The sequence below is a fragment of the Jaculus jaculus genome, chromosome 9 (assembly GCF_020740685.1).
Source record: "Jaculus jaculus isolate mJacJac1 chromosome 9, mJacJac1.mat.Y.cur, whole genome shotgun sequence".
NCBI classification, from domain to species: domain Eukaryota; kingdom Metazoa; phylum Chordata; class Mammalia; order Rodentia; family Dipodidae; genus Jaculus; species Jaculus jaculus.
In genome coordinates this window covers 82,050,427-82,070,947 of record NC_059110.1, presented here as the reverse complement: position 1 = coordinate 82,070,947, position 20,521 = coordinate 82,050,427, and the positions used below count along the sequence as shown (strand labels likewise).

Here is a 20,521-nt window from a genome sequence, read left to right as displayed (position 1 = left end):
GAAAGACAGATAGAGGGAGAGAGAGAGAATGGGCGCGCCAGGGCTTCCAGCCTCTGCAAACGAACTCCAGACGCGTGCGCCCCCTTGTGCATCTGGCTAACGTGGGACCTGGGGAACTGAGCCTCGAACCGGGGTCCTTAGGCTTCACAGGCAAGCGCTTAACCGCTAGGCCATCTCTCCAGCCCCCAGCTTCAAAAATTTTTTTTAAAAAGAGAGAAAAAATGTTTTATATTTCTTCTTTCTTTCTTTTTGGTTTTGTTATCTTTTTGTCTTTTTCCAGGCAGGGTCTCACTCTAACCCAGGCTGACCTGGCATTCACTCTGTAGTCCCAGGCTGGCCCCGAACTCAGAGTGATCCTCCAACTCTGTGTCCTAAGTGCTGGGACTAAAGGTGTGCACCACCATGCCTGGCTCATATTGTTTTCTGTACAAATGATATATCCACCTTTCCTCAGCCCTCCCAAAAGCAGTCTCTTTTCTAAATTACATATAAAGATTTTTTTCTGAAAAGCAACAGGGGCTGGAGAGCTGGCTCAGCAGTTAAAGGCACTTGCTTGCACAGCCTGCAGGCCAGGGTTTGATTCCCAGGTCACAACCTTTAAAAACTCCAATTTCTGCTAGGGATGGCAGTTTACAACTTTAATCCTAACACTCCAGAGGCTAAGGTAGGAAGATTGTGAATTAGAGGACAACCTGTACTACAGAGTGAGTTCCAGGACAGGTTGGGTTACATTGAGATCCAGCCATAAAAAATTAAAACCAGCTGGGCGTGGTGGCACACGCCTTTAATCCCAGCACTTGGGAGGCAGAGGTAGGAGGATCGCTGTGAGTTCGAGGCCACCCTGAGACACCATAGTGAATTCCAGGTCAGCCTGGGCTAGAGTGAGACCCTACCTCGAAAAAAAAATAAAATAAAACCAGGGCTAGAGGGATGGCTTAGTGGTTAAGGCACTTGCCTGCAAAAGCCAAAGGACCCAGGTTTAGTTCCCCAGGACCCATGTTAGCCAGATGCACAAGGGGGTGCACATGTCTGGTGTTTGTTTGCAAGGCTGGAAACCCTGGCGTGCCCATTCTTTTGCTCTCTCTGACTCTAATAACTAAATAAAAATTTAAAAAATTAAAATAAATTACATTAAAGAAAACTAAATCCAAAACCAAACAAACAGGAAAAACTATAATTTTATTCTTATGTCTTCCAGAGAGAGTACATACCTGGCCTATACTTAGGTCCAGCCCACCCTCTGCGTCCAAGATAGACACTTAGAATGTTACTCATTAGAGCAAAAGTTCCTTTCTTTTTTCATTTTTCTTTTAAAAAAAGAAACTTACTTGAGGCCGGTTGTGGTGGCACACATCTTTAATCCCAGCACTTGAGAGGCAGAGGTAGGAGGATCACCGTGAGTTCAAGACCACCCTGAGACTACATAGTGAATTCCAGGTCAGCCTGGGCTAGAGTGAGACTCTATCTCAAAAAACAAACAAACAAACAAACAAAAAACAACAGAAAAAAATTTACTTGAGAGTAGTTGGGGGGGAATGGGCATGCCAGGGTCTCCAGATGCATGTGCCACTCTGTGCATCTGGCATTATGTAGGCACTGGGGAATTGAACCTAGACCATCAGACTTTGCAAGCAAGTGCCCTTAACTGCTGAGCCATCTCCCAGGCTCGATCCTTTTTAAAATTTATTTGTAAGCTGGGGGGTGGGGAGGGAGGGAGAAGAGAGAATGACAAAAAGAGAATGGGCATGCCAGGGCCTCTAGGAGCTGCAAATGAACTTCAGATGCATGTGCCATTTTGTGCTTTACCTGGGTACTGGGGAATTGAACCCAGGTCATTAGGCTATGCAGGCAATCTCTCCAGTCCACTTTCTGCATGTACCATGCTAATCTTCTCTGTATTGTTCCAATTTGAGTACATGTGCTGCCAAAGCAAACATTTGTTTATTTATGTGTGTATGGGGGCATGTGTAATGGCACACATGGGGAAGCCAGAGGATAACCCTGAGGTGCTTGTGCTCTTCTTCCCTCTTCCATGAGACAGTGTCTCAGTCTAGCTGACCCTAGAGCTTCCAATTCTCCTGGCTCCACCTTCCATTACCATAGGCATGTTAGGATCACAGACAAGTACTACACTTTAGTTCTTGCAGTGACTAGATACCCTGGTGCACTCATTCACACACACACTCTCCTTGCAAATAAATAAAAATATTTTCTAAAGTTTAAAAAATAAAAAGCTTGGAAAGCCGGGTGTGGCGGCGCACGCCTTTAATCCCAGCACTCAGGAGGTAGAGGTAGGAGGATCACCGTGAGTTTGAGGCCACCCTGAGACTCCATAGTGAATTCCAGGTCAGCCTGGGCTAGAGTGAGACCTTACCTCGAAACCCCCCCCCCCAAAAAAAAGCTTGGAAAAATGTAGCTCTGGAAGTCCTACTGCCAAAACTCTCCCAAACAGTATTCCTACTTCATAAGTAGTTCATTCACACAGAGGAAAATATCAAATTGAAAAGCAATAAAATGGCAACAGGGTACTGGGGAGATGGTTCAGTGCTTAGAAGTGCTCGCTATAAAAGCCTGACCACTGGAGTTCAGACACACAGAACCCACACAAAAGCTGAACACAAGTAGCACACTTGTCTCTAATCCCAAAGGCACCTACAGCAATGAAAGACAAAGTCAAGAGAGTCTCAAAGCTATTCTTCTTCACAGGTGAAAACAAGAAAGATTCTGTCTCCAACAAGGTGAAAAGCAAGGAATGACACCTGGAAGTTTCCTCTGACATCCATGTGTGCACCATGACACAAGCTTGCACACACACACATATACACAAAAGCAACAAAAATTAAATATACGACTCAACATAATTACTGGGCTACAATGGGATATGGCACCTCTGTACTCCACTTCAAACTAGTCAAGGATACCAAACCACATTGCTGTCTTCAGGAAAACAAAAATCATTTCTTCAACCAATATGCTAAGAGTTTCATTAGAAAGACTGACTGTTTTCATTTCTCTAACTTTTTACCACCACTTCTCTATTCTCAGCCTAAAGTAGTAGAGTCATCCTAAAAATAAGAAAGACCCTGAAATTCAGAGTTGGAAAGAAAGATGTGTCCCTAGAATATTGAGGAAAGAAGTTTGGCTGGGCACGGTGGTACACACCTTTAATCCCAGCACTTGGGAGGTAGAGGTAGGAGGATTGTTGAGAGTTCGAGGCCAGTCTGAGACTACATAGTGAATTGCAGGTCAGCCTGAGATAGCACGAGAGCCTACCTCGAACCACCCTCCAAAAAAGAAGCCTTTCCGATGGTGACAACCTCTCTGCGAGAACATGTCTCTAGCCAAGGATCTCCTTTACCCCTCTCCAGAAGAGAAGAAGAAACACAAGAAGTGCCTGGCGCAGAGCCCCAATTCCTACTTCATGGACGTGAAATGCCCAGGATGCTATAAGATCACTGTGGTCTTTAGCCATGCACAAACGATAGTTTTGTGTGTAGGCTGCTCCACTGTCCTCTGCCAGCCTGCAGGAGGAAAAGCAAGGCTTCCAAAAGGATGCTCATTTAGGAGGAAGCAGCACTCATGGCAGACTGATCAAGATGAGTTGGAAATGATCCCTCCCCCCAAAAAAACAGAAGAGGAGGAGGAGGAGGAAGAAGAGGAGGAGGAGGAAGTTTGGCTAAGCAGCCTGTTGATGGTCCTGTCCCTCACAGGTACAGGGGACAAAACTTACTGATGCAGCCTATTCTGGCCTGCCTTTCCAGGTCCCATGTACTTCTCACAAAATTTGTTGACACCACTAGTCCTTTCTCCTCTGTTAATTTAATCTAACTTGAGGAGTCCTGAAAACCTTATGCAGAAAGTGCCCAAAGACTTCAACCATCAGGGAAACAGAAGGAGGAATGAGGGGCAATTCACACACCTAAACTCAAGCCTAAACACTAATGAAAGGTAGACTTCTTAGTGTTCTGTAAGCAGATTGAGCACTTCATATATTTTGCTTGAGTCAGACACTCTGAAATGACTCTATGCAAGGGAGCAAACAGATTTTCTTAAGATTTCTAGGGAGGGAAGACAAATTCTAATGGTGAACTTTTTTGTTTATTTGTTGTTTTTCGAGGTAGAATCTCACTCTAGCCCATGCTGACCTGGAATTTTAGTCTCAGGTTGGCCTCGAACTCAGCAATCCTCCTACCTCAGCCTCCCAAATACTGGCATTAAAATGTGCACCACCACGCCTGACCTGATGGTAAACTTTTAACTCTGGTTTACTCCTATACATAACAATGGCATAAAGACATTTATATCTACAGGCTAAAGCTGTCAGTGCAGGTCTATAGCTGTAGTCTCTATCCCTCCTGAGATGCACATGTGGCACTCCCTCTGTCTCTTACAATTCAGAAAGAATAATATCATAAAAGCATATGCCAGCAAGGTGTGGTGGCACATGCCTTTAATCCCAGTACTGGGGTGTGGGGAGGGGGAGGCATAGGTAGGAGGATCGCTGTGAGTTCAAGGCTACCCTGAGACTACATAGTGAATTCCAGGTCAGCTTGGGCTAGAGTGAGACCCTACCTCAGAAAAACAAAACATTACAAAAAATATAATAAAAGTATATACATGGGGCTGGAGAGATGGCTTAGCAATTAAGGTGCTTGCCTGCAAAGCCAAAGGACCCAGGTTCAATTCCCCAGTACTCACATAAAAGCTAGATGCAGAAGGTGGTACATGCATCTGGAGCTTGATTGCAGTTGCTTGAGGCCCTAGTGCATCCATTCACATTCATTCACTCATATTCTCTCTCAATATTGTTTCAAAAAACAGAAACCAGGCTGGGTGTGGTAGCACACATGTTTAATTCCAGCACTGAGGAGGCTGAGGTAGGAGGATTGCTGTGAATTTGAGGCCAGCCTGGAACTACAGAGTGAGTTCCAGGTCACCCAGGGCTAGAGAGACCCTACTTCAAAAAACCAAAGGGAGGAAAAAAAAGAAGAAGAAGAAAGAAAACAAAATGAAACAAAAGCAAATGCACATTAAGAGTCTCAGGGGCGCTCTTTTGCTGTTTCTAGGGTTTTCTGCAAGGGTGAAATGGAGATATGCTCTATGAACTGGTAGAGGGGGAAAAAGAAAAGGCCAGAGCCTAGAAAAGGGAAGTTATTCCAGTGGTGGCCAATGAGTAACATTCAATGATTTATAGGAAATATAATCCAATAATACAGTAAAATAAAACAATGTGTGCCTGAGATGGTTTTGATTCCAAAAATTATAAACCATATTTTTAAAGAAGAGAGGAGGAGACAAAGGGAAGGCCAGATTGGAGCAAATTGGGCACAGATGGGAGATGCAGAGGTTTTAGTGATGCCCTACTACAAATATTGCTTCAATTATTCATCTTCAAGAAATTAGTCTTATTTCCTTAAATTACAGAATTAAAAAGAAATTAAAGTTCTTAGAGTACTTGTGGTTTAGATCAACAGTTCACCCTCTAGCCTCACATCAGCCAATCAGATGGCTACTGAAGTGGTAAATACTAGAACTAGTGGAAAAGGACCTTTCTCCGCTCAGGCTCAAAATACTGTAAAGAGATTACCAACAGTGATGACATTCTGGGAACCACCTATTTAGCCACCAGCTTTGGACTCAGGCCAGGTAAGGAACACAACTTTCCTAAACTGTGGCCTTCCTCATTCACACATCCAACAAAAGTACCTAAGAAATGTCAGACCTGTGTCAGGATCCTCAAACATCCTAGTCTTAGCCTCAAATGTATGTCTCTATTCATCTCAACAGAAAGTATCAGGATCCCTCTGGAGTAAGATTTTACATGATAGAGGAAACAAAACTATCCCTACCATCAGCCCTGAACCCAGGAGTTTTATGCTCCCTGATGAGGCTTGAAAGCTTAGTTGGCTAAATGATGTGGCAGAACTTGACTTACTTCCCCTGGTGTGTGGGAAGGGGGATGAATTTGATCTCAGAGGCTCTGCCTCATAAATGAGGCTATCTCCAGAAAAATTCCTGGATCTGTAGGTGTAGTATAAGGGTAGAGCATTAGCCTAGCATGTACAAAGTCCTGGGTTCGATATCCAGCACTGAAAAATAAGAAAAAAAGGAGAAAAGCAAAAGGAAAACAAAATCCTAACCTAGGGAAAGATGCTATTTTCTCTATCATCTCAGCTTTTCCCTCAATTTTGCCTTCTGCAGCAGCCAAAGCTTATATATGGTCCACAATGAAAGCAGATTTAAAAGGTAATTTTGAAAATTGAAAAAGCACATGGAAATATTAGCAGCCATATGATTGTCACCCCTGGCTACTGAAAGTACAGAGAGAAGAAGAGAGTTACTAAAAGAGTAGCACTGAACACACACACAAAGTGATTCATAACAGTATTATAACATTAGAGATATCAGCAAAGAATATATGTGTTGTTGTTTTCTTTTGAGGCAAACCCAACATGCTGATGATTTTTTTCAGTTTCTTTGACATATATTAATTTTATTTACTTATTTGAGAGAGGGAAAGAGGCAGAGAAAGAGAGAGAGAATGGGCACACCAGGGCTTCCAGCCACTGTAAATGAACTTCAGATGCATGCGCTGCCTTGTGCATCTGGCTTACATGGGTCCCAAGGAATCAAACCAAGGTCCTTTAGCTTTGCAGGCAAGTGCCTTAACCACTCAGCAGTCTCTCCAGCCTGTTTTTTAGTTTTTATTAAGATAAATGAAGAGGCAAATATAGAGAATGGGCATGCTAGGGCCTCTAGCCACTGCAAAAGAAATCCAGATACATGTGCCACCTTGTGCTTCTGTCTTACATGGGTCCTGGGAAATGGAACTGAGATCCTTTGGCTTTGCAGGTGAATGCCTTAACTGCTAAGCCATCTTTCCAGCCCCCGCCCCCCTTTCTATGCAAGAGATTGAAAGAGAAAGGGAGAGAATTGGCACGCAAGGCCTCCATCCAGTGTAATCGAACGCCAGACATGTATGCCACCTTGTGAGCAAGTGTGACCTTGCACACCTGGTTTATGTGGGACCTGGGGAGTCAACCATGAGTCCTTAGGGTTTGCAGGTAAGTGCCTTCACCACTAAGCCACCTCTCCAGCCTAAGAATATACTTTTAAAATAAGGACTTCTCTGTTCTCCAGTCATATTCTTTTTTAAAAAATTTATTTATGGGCTGGAGAGATGGCTTAGCAGTTAAGGCATTCACCTACAAAGCCAAAGGACTCGCATTCAATTCCCTAGGACCCATGTTAGCCAGATGCACAAGGGGGTGCATGCATCTGGAGTTTGTTTGCAGTGGCTGGAGGCCCTGATGCACCCATTCTCTCTCTCTCTCTCTGTCTCCCCTTCTCTCCCTCTTTTGCTGTCAAATGAATAAATAAAAATAAAATATATTTTTAAAAAAATTTATTTATGAATTGACAACTTCCATAATTATAGACAGTAACTCATGGTAATTCCCTTCCTCCTCCCACTTTCCCCTTTGCAACTCCACTCTCCATCATATCCCTTCCAATCATATTCTTAACACCATATCTATAGGGAAAAATCAGGAACAGATTGAGTGGATCTAACTGCTTTGTGGCCCACAAGATCACCTCTGCTTCAGGCTGGAATGCTCTCCTCCACAGAGTACAGGAACTGACATATGCAAACACCCACCCAGAAGGACACATCCAAGAGGGAATGGCAAGAAAAATGATGGCCCAGATGTTCTTTAGCTTGCAACAACTGCCAAATCACCATAGACCCCAAGCACCTGGGAGGGCTAGGCAGTATCAGGCCTTGCTTCCTAGTTTCAGACAGCCAGGGACCTGTGGCTTGGGTGGCAACTCTGACAGCCTGCAGACTAGCCCACAGAGAAACCTTTAGAAGGGCACCGGCTGACACCACTTGGGGGCTGAACATGCAGAGCTGATTTATCACTTCCTTACTCATAAAAATGTGATTCAAACTGCTGCTGATTAGTGAAGGATTTAAATCTTTACCCTCTCCCCAACCCCCTTCCCTCTCCACCCCCAGCACAGATGCTGCTACTCAGCCACAACACCCCCTTCTTGCCACTGTCCGTGCAAGCACAGCACAGGGGCCCAGAGAAGATGACTCATGTGCTGGGAAATGGAAAAGTGCATCTTCCCACCAACCAGGCCTGCTGAGTGCTCTGCTCACCCCTCTCCCAATGGCAGCCCACACAGTGGGGTCTGGACAGCCGCCTCAGCTGCACACCGGGTACTTGGCAGCATGTCCACAGAGCTCTGTGTCCTAGTTGAGTGTTATATCCTGTGGCCTGGGTTGTTTTTCCCTGAACCACCCTTAGAGCTTGTGACCACCTCAGCTTAGGCTCTTCTTGCCTCATGGAGGTGAGAGCCAGGGCAAAGCCAGTTCAAAGAGTAGGGTCACAGGCTTTTATTTGTCACTCTAGAATAGAGGATCCTCCTTATAACCAACCGCAGAAAAGCCCTAGAAAAATACCTTGGCCTCAAATGGAGAACCATGTATTTCCTTCTTTCTCTGTACTCACCTTCCTTTTACCCAAATTTTCTTAACCTTTACTTAACAACAGCTAAAGAAAAGGAGTCACTGGTGGCCTAATAAGTCCTATGGAAGGCCCAGGATTCTTTCCCATGAAACAGAACTGCTAAAAACATGATTCACAGGCAAGTGCTGTAGGCCCTTTATATTCACACCTATTCATCTGATGCTGAACAATGTGCCACACAGTTCTGTGATAGGCAGTCACCCAATTGGTGGGTGGTTTGGGTAGAAGAGAAGAAAATAAATAGCAGAGCAACCCTGGAGGCCCAATTTCCAGAAACCAGTAAGCTTCCTTCTTGGAAGTAGAATCTCCCTCTGCTTTTGGCCTTTACAACTTCAACAGGACAGCACTTTACAAACTTTATTTCCTCTTTCCTGGAAGCCAGGGCTGCCTCTCAGGACCCTATACCACCTTGAAGCCCCATTTTAACAACCATCTGAAGAATAATTAGGTAAGTTGAAAAGGGTTTCTAAGCCTCTGCATCTTGCCTTCTGCTGGGAATTATAAATGTTGTAGCAGGCAGCCCAAGAGAAAAAAAGATTTCCAGGATTCAGATGTGATTGAAAACCCAGGCAGACTAGCTAAGGACCTCTCCAAATCCCAGGAGAAGCTATGTTTCCCGGGAAAGTGTGGCATGCTCACTCATCAGAAGTTCCCCACCACCACTGAGTTGAGCATACATCCCAAATATAAATAAGAAGGGAAATAAATCAACTTCAGGGTGAAAGAAATTTCTGAGAAAAGGTACAACAAAAGAGCCAGTGGTACTGTGTCCAGAAACACGAGATCTGCTTTACAACGGTCTCCATGGAGGATTCCCACTTCCTGGCACTTTAGATAATAATCTGACACACACTCTCTGTCAGTCCTCTGAAATCATTCTCTGGCATCAAGCTGCAAAGAAACAATGCAAAATAATGTCACCCTATCCCACCTATTTTCATCAAGTCAAACTACATCATCTTTACCTAAATGAAATGGAGAAAAAAAGATGCTAAAACATCCCTCAAATATGACCTGGTCACCAGAAAAATTTAAAACCTGCCCTTCTCTCCCTTTCACGTCCCATTCCACACCAAAAATAAAAACAAAAATAAAAAGCCCAAAAGGATATTCAGAAAAGCATGTCAAAATGCACACCAGTACACTAGCCTAATTCTGGGCCTGGTAGTCTCTGTGTTTTCAAATTTGAGTCACCAAAGCTCATCAATTCTCTGTTCTGAACTCTCTGGCAGGCTCCCACAAGGGATCTCCCATAGGGAACTAAGACTTTTCCATATTGAACAAACAGGGTACATGAGTCCAGAAACAGCAATTCCCAACCCCTGCCAAGCGTATGGTCTCTGCAATGAAACATTTCAGCAATGCCTGCCCCTTGGGAGAAGTTCTGGGCCTGCTGCTTCCAAGAGGCCTTGCTGCTGCCTTTAGCATAGCCAGATGTGCAACAGCATTTCTGGGTTTGCAAATTAATCTCTATACTCATGACTTCTATCCCACCCAAGAACTACAGCATCTTATAAAAATCAGTAAGGAAACTAAAGATATGGGAATTAATAGTGGGGAAGTGTGTGTGTGTGTGTGTGTGTGTGTGTGTGTGTGTGTGTGTGTGTGTGTTTTGGGGCAGTGATAAGGTAGCATAGAAAAAAGAGACTGATCTGCCTAGATGGAGGAACTGGACCTTCCTTACCTTTCAACTGGGAGTTATGCACAGCAAACATGTTGATGGTCATTAGCTGCAGCATTCGAGTACTTCCAATAGGAGATGGACTATGTTGCAGCAACACCTGGAACTCCTTGAGGACTTTTTCAGCCACTGCAGGGAATGACTCCATTCTGCAGATACAGGGAGCCATTAGTGAGGTATGTCCACAAGAGCACTCAAAGACCACCCCCCACCCAGCAAGCAGACAACTAATGCATATGAAGCTTCTTTGCTACTTCCATAAATCTCCTGGTACCATACATTTTTGCCTAGGTTGAAAAAAAAAATCAAGTGTTCAGGGTTTGGAGTTGAAAGCCACTCAAATATTAGATAAACAGTTATAAGTTATTATGTTTTGGCATGCTATTTTATTTTTAAATCATTTGTTTATTATTTTGGATTTTTTTTTTTAAGGTAGGGTCTCACTCTAGTTCAGGCTTACCTGGAATTTACTATGTAGTCTCAGGCTGGCCTCCAACTCACAGTGATCCTGTACCTCAGCCTCCCAAGTGCTAAAATTGAAGGTGTGTGCCACCAAGCCAGGAAAGATTCTTTATTTTTTTCTTTTTAATAGTCCTTTGTTGTTGTTTTATGGAGGTAGGGTCTCACTCTAGCCCAGGCAGACCTAGAACTCTGTAGACCCAGGCTGGCCTTGAACTCACAGTGATCCTCCTACCTCTGCCTCATGAGTGCTGTGATTAAAGGTGTGTGACACCATAACCAGCTCTTTTTTTTTTTAATTTTTAGAGTGGGGGAGGAAAGATAGAGAACTGGCATGCCAGGTCCTCAGCCATTGCAATCAAACTCCAGATACTTGCACCACCTAGTGGGCATGTGAGACCTTGCACTTGCCTCACCTTTGTGTGTCTGGCTAATGTGGGATCTGGAGAGTAGAACATGGGTCATTAGGCTTCACAGGCAAACTCCTTAACCACTAAGCCTTCTTTCTAGCCCCTGTTTTTTTTGTGTTTTTGTCTTTTTTTTGTTGTTGTTTTTTGTTTTTTTGAGACAGGGTCTTGCTCTAGCTTGGGCTGACCTAGAATTCACTGTGTACTCTCAGAGTAGCCTCAAACTCCCAGGGATCTTCCTACCTCTGCCTCCCGAGTGCTGGGATTAAAGGCATGCACCACCATGCCTAGCTTCCCTCTTTCTTTAAAAAAATATTTTATTTATTTATTTGACAGAGAAAGTGGGGGAGAGAGAGAGATAGAGACAGAGACACAGACAGACAGAAAATGGGCATGCCAGGGCTTCCAGCCACTGCAAACAAACTCCAGACACATGCGCCCCCTTGTGTATCTGGCTAACGTGGGTCCTGGAGAATCAAACCTGGGTCCTTTGGCTTTGCAGGCAAACACCTTAACCACTAAGCCATACCTCCATCCCCCCCTCTTTTTTTTTTTTTTAAAGGATTCTTTACTGAAAGAATTACTTTAAGAAACCAGACATGGGCAAGGAATGGTTACACATGCCGGTAATACCAGCACATGGGATTCTGAGACAAGAAAATCTGTAGTACAAGTTCAGTCTAAACTGCGGAGGAGGATCTGGGGAGATGGCTCAGTAGTTAAGGTGCTTGCCTATATAGCCTAACAACTTGGGTTTGATTCCCTAGTACCCACATAAAACCAGATGTACAGGGTGGCACATGCATCTGAAGTGTGCTATCACACCCAATGAATAAATTATTTTTTAAAGGAGGAAGAGAAAGGAAGGGGAAAGAAGAGGTAGAAAGGGGAAGAGATGGGAGAAGGGGAAGAAAAAGGAGAAAGAGGAAAGAGGAGAGGGAAAAAAGAAAAGAAAAGAAAAGAAACCAGACATAGTTCTACCTTCTTAGGGATTATCACGCTACTTATCCCATCTAAGGATCCTGAATTCCCCTTGAAGAACCAGACGCAGACCTAAGGACTCAATGATCCATTTCAGCCTTTCCTATGTGGCTATTCTTCCTCTCACAAGCCTGTGTTCATCAGGGTCTGTATGTTTTCAGGCCAGTGGAAATACAATGCTCTGGCCAACTGCCACTCCCAATACAGGAAGAGCCTGTAATGTAGGGAGGCAAAAATCCAGTCAGTGACCTAAGGCTCCTAAAGAGAGGTCATTCAAACCAATGCTTGCCAAATGTGGCCACTGGATCCTAAACAGTGGTGCATGCCTGGAGCTCCTTTGGCAACAGAAATAAACCACAGCTAGACTCCTCTGAAATAAAAACTAAATTCAAACTTGGTGCTAGAGAGAGAAACCAGGCACATGGGCCTTAGTGCCATGCCCAACAATTCGTGGTCAGTAAAGTACCTTTTATCCATCCCACCCCCAAATCAAACTGTTTCTGGTGCACAAGGGATGGGGTGAAGTGGGGAACAGCTTTAGTCTGGATTAATTAATAGCTTCTAGAAAGCCACAAGGCAGGGACTCCTCAAAAACACACAAAACAGCTTAAAATTCTAGAAAAAGGTGCTGGAGCATCCTGCCCAGGTTAGAAAAGCCCAGAGCTTTATGGAATTACGGCAATCCTCATTACTTGCCTTTGGGTGGCAACTCCTATTGCTGACCCTCTGATGTCCAAGTCATGCTGCAGCTATGGGTCAATTATAGTTTACATTCCAGTTTCTCTCTGCTAAGCTGTTCTCATTTTCACTGGCACAAAACATGCTATGCATTTGTTTCCTGCCCCCAAATGCCATTTCAAATACCTCCCACAAAACAAAACAAAACAAAACAAAAATCTTTCTTCCTCTACAAAGTTTCAGAGCTGCTGAACTCTTGAGAGAGACTTGGAATGGCAGACAGTGATATGTTTGCAGCTGGACTGGATCCATTTTCCCCGTGGGCTATAACAAAGGTTTCATTTTAAATCCTGACACTGTGCAGCACTCTCTGGTTGGAGGTGGAAAGGGGGGCTAGCACTTCTCATTATGAGAAGAGCAGAGTTCACTGTGCTTGAAAAGCAGCCACACTGGGCAAGTTTCAGGGCCATGTGTCTGCGTGTTGAAAGGAAGGAGAAAGCCAGCACAGGACAGAAGTGTCACGTGGGACAGTCTTGCTTCTAAGTCATGTCTTAGGAAGCCTCTTCCCTCGAGTGGGAACTTAAACAGATCTATTAACAAACACTCCAGGGGTCAGCCTAAAGTCTCTGATAACAGGTCAAATGTCTACATTTTCTTTTTTGAAAAAGCTGTTTTTAAAAGAAAATTTTCCTTTTACCTTTCAAGAGATATGTGATTTAATATATCAAATGGGTAAGGATATAGATTAACTTCACAAGCGAAATGTAAGAGAATACAGACCTAATCAGAAAAAAAAAATTAGTTTTGTTAGGCAATAGCTGAGGAAAACAGAATTAAAGTTCTCCTCTCCAGGACTCAATAATGAGGCTTCTGATTTCTGGTTTTGTAAACAAAGCTCCTGCCTGATTTTGGATTTATTTATTTATTTATTTATTTATTTATTTATTTATTTGCAAGGAGGGGGGATCCCAGGGCCTCTTACCACTACAAACTAACTCCAGATTCATATGCCACCTTGTGCATCTGGCTTTATATGGGTACTGAGGAAATGAACCCGAACCATCAGATGATAAGTAATTTATGTTAAAAAAAAATCTAAGGGCCAGAGAGATGGCTTAGTGGTTAAGGTGATTGCCTGACGAACCTAAAGACTCATGTTCAACTCTCCAGGTCCCACGTACGCCAGACACACCAACTAACACAAATGTGCACGGTCACACATGCACACAAGGGGGCACATGTGTCTGGAGTTTGACTGTAGTTAGGCTGGAGGCTCTGGCACACCAATTCTCTATTTCTCTCTGACATACACACACATTAAAAAAAAAAAAAAAAATAAGAGGAAAGAGGCCAGTCTGTTGGGCCTGCATAAAAAAAAAAATTTTTTTTTTAAAGCACAAAGCTAGACTCGTGATTGTGCATGCCTATAAACTCAGCACGAAATAGGCTGAGAGAGGAGGATAGTCTGTTTGAGGCCAGCTGGACTATTACATAGTGATACTCTGTCTCAGAGCAAAACCAAACAAAATAATAAATTTTACAAATGCATATATAAGTATATGAATGTAGTTAAAGGTCTTGAAGAACACATATGCTGATGTCTAGTGTTATCTCTTTTGAAGGGCACAGGGGACTAGAACAGAGTTGAAAGAAATTTTAACTTTAGCTGTAAAGTTATTTTGTTAAGCATTTTAGGATACTACTATGTCCTAATTATAACATTTAAAGCAAGGGGGGAAAAGCCACAGGAGCAACAATAAGAAGGAAGAAAAGGAATACAGAAAATATCAGGAAATGGTCATTTACAATAGCGAAAAATTAGTAACAAACTAAAGTGCTCAATACCAAATGATTGAGGGCACATCTTAGAGCCAGGCATAGTAATGCATACTTGTAATTCTAGCACTAGGGAACATGGGAGGCTCAGGCGGGACTACCAGGAGATTAAGGCCACTCTGAGATTAAGGCCACTCTGAGTAACAGAGTGAATTCCAGATCAGCCTGGATTACAATGTGAAATTCTGTCATAAAAATGGCGGGGGGAGGGGGCGGGAGCTAGGGAGATTGCTCAGTGGTTAGGAGCACTTGCTACTTAAACATAAGGGCCTCTTGGGACAGAGGTCACCAAGTTCAACACCCCAGAACCCACATAAAAATGCGGCCAGGGCCAAGTACAGTGGCACACAACACAACTTTAATTCCAGCACTCAGGAGGCAGAGGTAGGAGTATCCCTTTGAGCATGAGGCCAGCCTGGGACTATAGAGCAAGTTCCAGATCAGCCTGGGCTAGAATGAAACTCTGCCTCAAAGGAAAAAAAATAAAAGATAGGCATGACTGTGCATGCCTGTAACCCCAGTCCATGGGGCAGGGAGTGGATGGGGGAATTCCTGGGACTGGCTGACAGACAGCATCTCCATGTTGAGGGAGAAATACACTCTTAAAGAAAGGAAGACACTCATGATCAGTAAGTACGCACACATGCCAGGGGCACAAGTATCTGTACACACAACTGCATATACCCACTCCTCGCCTTCCCCACACACAAGGGGCTGGAGAGATGGCTCAGCAGTTAAAGTACTTGCCTGCAAAGTCTAAAGACCCCAGTTCGATTCCCCAGTACCCATGTAAAGCCAGTTGTACAAATTGGTGCATGCATCTGGAATTTGATTTCCCAGGATCCACATAAGTCAGATGCACAAGGGGGTGCACATGTCTGTAGTTCATTTACAGTGGCTGGAGGCCTTGGTGTGCCCATTCTCTCTCTCTCTCTTTCTCCGTCCCTCTTTCTTTCTCTGTCAAATAAATAAATAATTTTTTTTAAAGCAAATCTAGCTGGGCATGGTGGCACATACCTTTAATCCCAGTACTCGGGAGGGAGAGGTAGGAGGATGGCCATGAGTTCAAGGCCACCCTAACACTACATAGTGAATTCCAGGTCAGCCTGTGCTAGAGTGAGACCCTACCTCAAAGAAAAAAAAAAAAAAAAATTCCACATCAAATGTTGTTTTAAAGACAATACTAAATTTTGTGACCACATGGAGGAAGTTTCCATATGTATTAAATGAAAATAGTTTTAAAAAGCTGAGCGTGGTGGCACATGCCTTTAATCCCAGCACTCGGGAGGCAGAGATAAGAGGATTACTGTGAGTTCGAGGCCACCCTGAGACTCCATAGTGAATTCCAGGTCAGCCTGGGCTAGAGTGAGACCCTAGCTCGTAAAACCAAAATAAATAAACAAATAAAGGAAAATAGTTTTAAAGTAATTTAATAGGATTGCTTTTATAATACATATGAAAAATGACCCCTAAAATACACACCAATGTTAAAAGGGTAGTAAGAATATAAGTAACTTTAGGGCTGGAGAGATGGCTTAGCGGTTAAGCGCTTGCCTGTGAGGCCTACGAACACCGGTTCGAGGCTCGATTCCCCAGGTCCCACGTTAGCCAGATGCACAAGGGGGCGCACATGTCTGGAGTTCGTTTGCAGTGGCTGGAGGCCCTGGTGCGCCCATTCTCTCTCTCTCCCTGTTTGCCTCTTTCTCTCTCTGTCTGTCCCTTTTGAATAAATAAATAAAAATAAACAAAATTAAAATACTTAAAAAAGAGAATATAAGTAACTTTGTATCTCTTCTTTATTTATTTACTTGCAAGACAGAAAAAGAGAAAGAAAAAGAGCAGGCACAGTCATGACAGGACCTTGTCACTGCAAACGAACTCCAGACACATGTGCCACTTTATGATTCTGATTTTACATGGGTACTAGGGAACTGAACCTGAGCCGAAAGGATTTGCAAGCAAGCACCTTTAACTGCTGAGCCATTTCCCTATCCTGTATTGTTTTGCTGAGTTCTCCACATATTTTACAATGAACAATGCTGTGTAAGAACAAATATTTAAAGACGATCATAAATTTGAAAAATAAATCAAGACACAAACATTGTATTTTAAAAAATTCAAAGTCCAAGCCAGGCATGGTAGCACAGGCCTTTAATCCTAATACTTGCAGGCAGTGGTAGGAGGATCGTCGTGAGTTCAAGGCCACCCTGAGACTACATAGTGAATCCAGGTCAGCTTGAACTAGAGGGAGACCCTACCTCAAAAACAAAAACAAAAACAAAAAAAAAAAAAATCAAAGCCCCAAATAAATATATCAATATTCGAATTCTAAGACTTTGAAGCTATGCAAATAGTATGACAAGGCAAACCAGTAAAATCTAAAGTGGTAACTTTAGCCAAGGCAATAATTAGAAGCAAAATTATTCCGGTTATCACAAATCAAGAGTCTCCAGGCTGCCAATCTCCAGACCTCTCAGCAGAGGCCAAGTGTAGGTCTGATCTGCCTCTCCTCAGGAAATCATGTGCCTATCAGAAATCTCCTGCACTCCAGACAGATTCCTCTTCCTAAATCCAAGATGACTGTCCCTCACAAGAGCCAGACGTGATGTCTTGTAAATCAACCTCTAGAGATACCTGTCTCATTTGAATGGCAGTTTCAAGAAATCAATCTTACAGTTAACAATGAGACCTAGACTCAAGAATGACTCAGACAATGATTAACAGGGCAGGACTCAAACCCTCAGATGCTGAGAAACATAACGGGACTAGACAACATTCTCTGTAGAAAAGAATGAGGCTTCCTAACTTTTCCCAACTTAATTCTTAAAAACCAGGAGCAACCAAGGAGAAAAAATTAAACAAAACCAAAACAATTAAGCTGTGTCGTAGGGTAGAAATGAGAGAAAACATCATAAGGACTAGAATGGGCATGAGAAATAAACAACCGATAAGAAAACTGAAGCCTGCAAATGCTGTGACTTGTTTACTCTGGAGATCTTTCAACTAGTGTGCGGGGAAAACACTTTTTGGCACTCAAGGTTATTAAAATGTCTTATCTTGGGCTGGGGAGGTAGCTCAGTAGTTAAAGACACTTGCTTGTAAAGCCTGAAGACCCAAGTTTGATTCCCTAGTACCCATGTAAAGCCAGATGCACAAAGTGGCTCTTGTGGGCTCATTCTCTCTCTCCAATAAAGAAAGAAAGAATAGCCTTTATTCCCAACACTCAGGAGGCAGAGGTAGATGAATTATTGTGAGTTTGAGGCTACCCTGAGACTACATAGTAAATTCCAGGTCAGCTTGGGCTACAGCAAGACCCTACCTGGGGGGGTGGGGGGGAAGACAAAAGAAAGAGAAAGAATGAAGGAGGAGTGCCAGGGCTCTTTTGGAAAGGAAGGCAGGACTGTGATGTGCCTTCAGCTGCTCTCCATTACAGTCTTATCAGATTTAATTCATTTTCAGTGCCTCCCACATTTCACATCTTCTTGGTAATTAGGCAACAATCCACGATATTATGTATAACTTGGGCTCATTGTTTTTCTAAATTTACTCTATTTTTTATTGACAATTTCCATAATTATAGACAATAAAATATGGTAATTCCCTTGCCTCTCGTTTTCTTCTTCACATCTCCACTTGCTATCGTATCCCCTCTCCCTCTCAATCAGTATCTCTTCTTTTTGATGTCATCATCTTTTCTTTCTATTATGAGGGTCTATGTAAGTAGTGCCAGGCACTGCAAGGTCCTGGATATCCAGGCCATTTTATGTCTGGAATAGTGCATTATAAGGAGTCCTATACTTCCTTTGGCTCTTACATTCTTTCTACCACCTCTTCCACAATGGACCCCGAGCCTTGGAAGGTCTATTTATTTTGTTGTTGTTGTGTTTGTTTTTCAAGGTAGGGACTCACTCTAGCCCAGGCTGATATGGAATTTACTATGTCATCTCAGGATGGCCTTGAACTCACAGTAATCCTCCTACCTCTGCCCCCAAATGTTGATATTAAAGGAATGTACCATCACACCAGCCAACTCAGCTCAAAATCAAATCTTTATTTTTAGAACTGTATAAATGTGATCCAAATGTGTCCATCATTAGCTTTTCCAAAAGAAACATGCTAGAAATTTTATTTTATTTATTTATTTCAGAGAGAGACAGAATAGGTATGCCAGGGCCTCCAGCCATTACAATCAAACTCCAGATGCCATGTGCCACCCTGTTCATACAGCTTTACATAAGTACTGGGGAGTAGAACCTGAGTCCTTTGGCTTTGCTGGCAAGCACCTTAACTGCTGAGCCATCTCTCCAGGCCAACTGTGTCTTTTTTTTTTTTAATGCATCTGACTTACATGGGTCTTGAGGAATCGAATCTAGGTCCTTCGGTTTTGCAGGCAAACACCTTAACCACTAAACCATTTCTCTAGCCCCAAATAATTTTGTATTTTTAAAATATTTTTTAAAATATTCTTTATTAATTTATGTATTTATTTGACAGAGAAAGAGGGAGGGAGGGAGAGAGAGAGAGAGAATGATTGGGTGTGCCAGGGCCTCCTGAAACCGCAAATGAACTCCAGACACATGCGCCCTCTTGTGCATCGGGCTAATGTGGGTCCTGGGGAATCAAATCTGGGTCCTTTGGTTTTGCAGGCATACACTTCACTTTAACCACTAAGCCATCCCTCTTGCCCTTAGTCTGAATTTTTAAAAATAAATTTTGTAATTTTGTTTCTCTCTCTCTCTCTCTCTCACTTTTTTTTTTCTTTTGAGGTAGGGTTTCTCTGTAGCCAAAGCTAACCTGGAACTCACAGCAACCCTCCTACCTCTGCCTCCTGAGTACCGGGATTAAAGGCATGCACCATCATGCCCAGCCCAACTTTGTCTTTAAATTTTTTTTTTCATTTGTTTATTTAAAAGCAAAGAGAGATAGAGAGAAGAGAGACAGGGAGGGAGAGAAATAAAACAAATGAATGGGCGCACCAGGGACTCCAGCCACTGCAAACAAACTCCAGATACATGCATCATTTTTTGGATCTGGCTTTATGTGAGTACCTGACTTTGTAGGCAAGCACTTTAACCACTGAACTCCAGTCCCCAACTTTGTCCTTTTTTGGGGGGGGCAGGGGTTGGCTGTTAAAAAAATATTTATTTATTTGTGAGAGAGGGAAAGTGGCAGATAGAGAGAATGGGTACACAAGGGCCTCTAGCCTATGTAAACAAACTCTGGACACATGAGCCACCTTGTGCATCTGGCTTAGATGGGTACTGGGGAATCGAATTTGAGTCCTTAGACATTATAGACAAGCATTTTAACCACTAAGCCATCTCTGCAGCCCATTTGGTTTGGATTTTCTTCTTTTCTTTCTTTCTTTCTTTTTTTTTTTTTTTTTTTTTTTTTGAGGAAGGGTCTCACTTTAGCCCAGGCTGACCTTAAATTCATATGTAGTCTGAGGCTAGGCTGGCCTTGAACTCACAGCAATTCTCCTACCCCTGCCTCCTGAGTGCTGGGATTCAAGGTGTGTGATACCATACCCAGCCAACTTTGTCTTTTTGACAACAGAATGTTATATGTAAGAATAACAGAGACCTTGAAAAAAATTGGTCCACAGTAAACTATTTCTGACAAATCAGATAATGGATCCCTTTTTAAAGGCCTCTAGGAAAATAAATTCCCAAATACTTTCTCTGCATGATTCACTCATTCAATCATCTTCTCTCATTGACCGTCCCCCCCCCCCCACATTACTTTACACCTACCTACTGTCATCTATTTCACTTACTGTTATCCTATAAAAAGCAATCTAGGGGGTGCTGGACAGATGGCTTAGCGGTTAAGGTGCATGCCTGTGAAGCCTAAGGACCCAGGTTCGATTCTCCAGATCCCACGTAAGCCAGATGCTTATGGTGGTGCATGCATCTGGAGTTCATTTGAAGTGGCTAGAGGCC

General features: G+C 43.1%; 1 protein-coding gene and 1 pseudogene across 3 annotated transcripts in view; both read right to left on the bottom strand.

Moving 5' to 3' along the window:
- The window catches only part of Smg6 (SMG6 nonsense mediated mRNA decay factor), a 304,470-nt gene that overhangs the window by 221,438 nt on the left and 62,511 nt on the right, over nucleotides 1–20,521 (bottom strand). For all 3 annotated transcript variants that reach the window (XM_004667845.2, XM_045158342.1, XM_045158343.1), the window contains one exon: nucleotides 10,222–10,367. In XM_004667845.2, coding sequence (XP_004667902.2) covers nucleotides 10,222–10,367 — 146 coding nt within the window. The remainder of the gene's footprint in view (nucleotides 1–10,221; nucleotides 10,368–20,521) is intronic.
- Nucleotides 1,839–1,933, bottom strand: LOC123463814 (annotated as a pseudogene).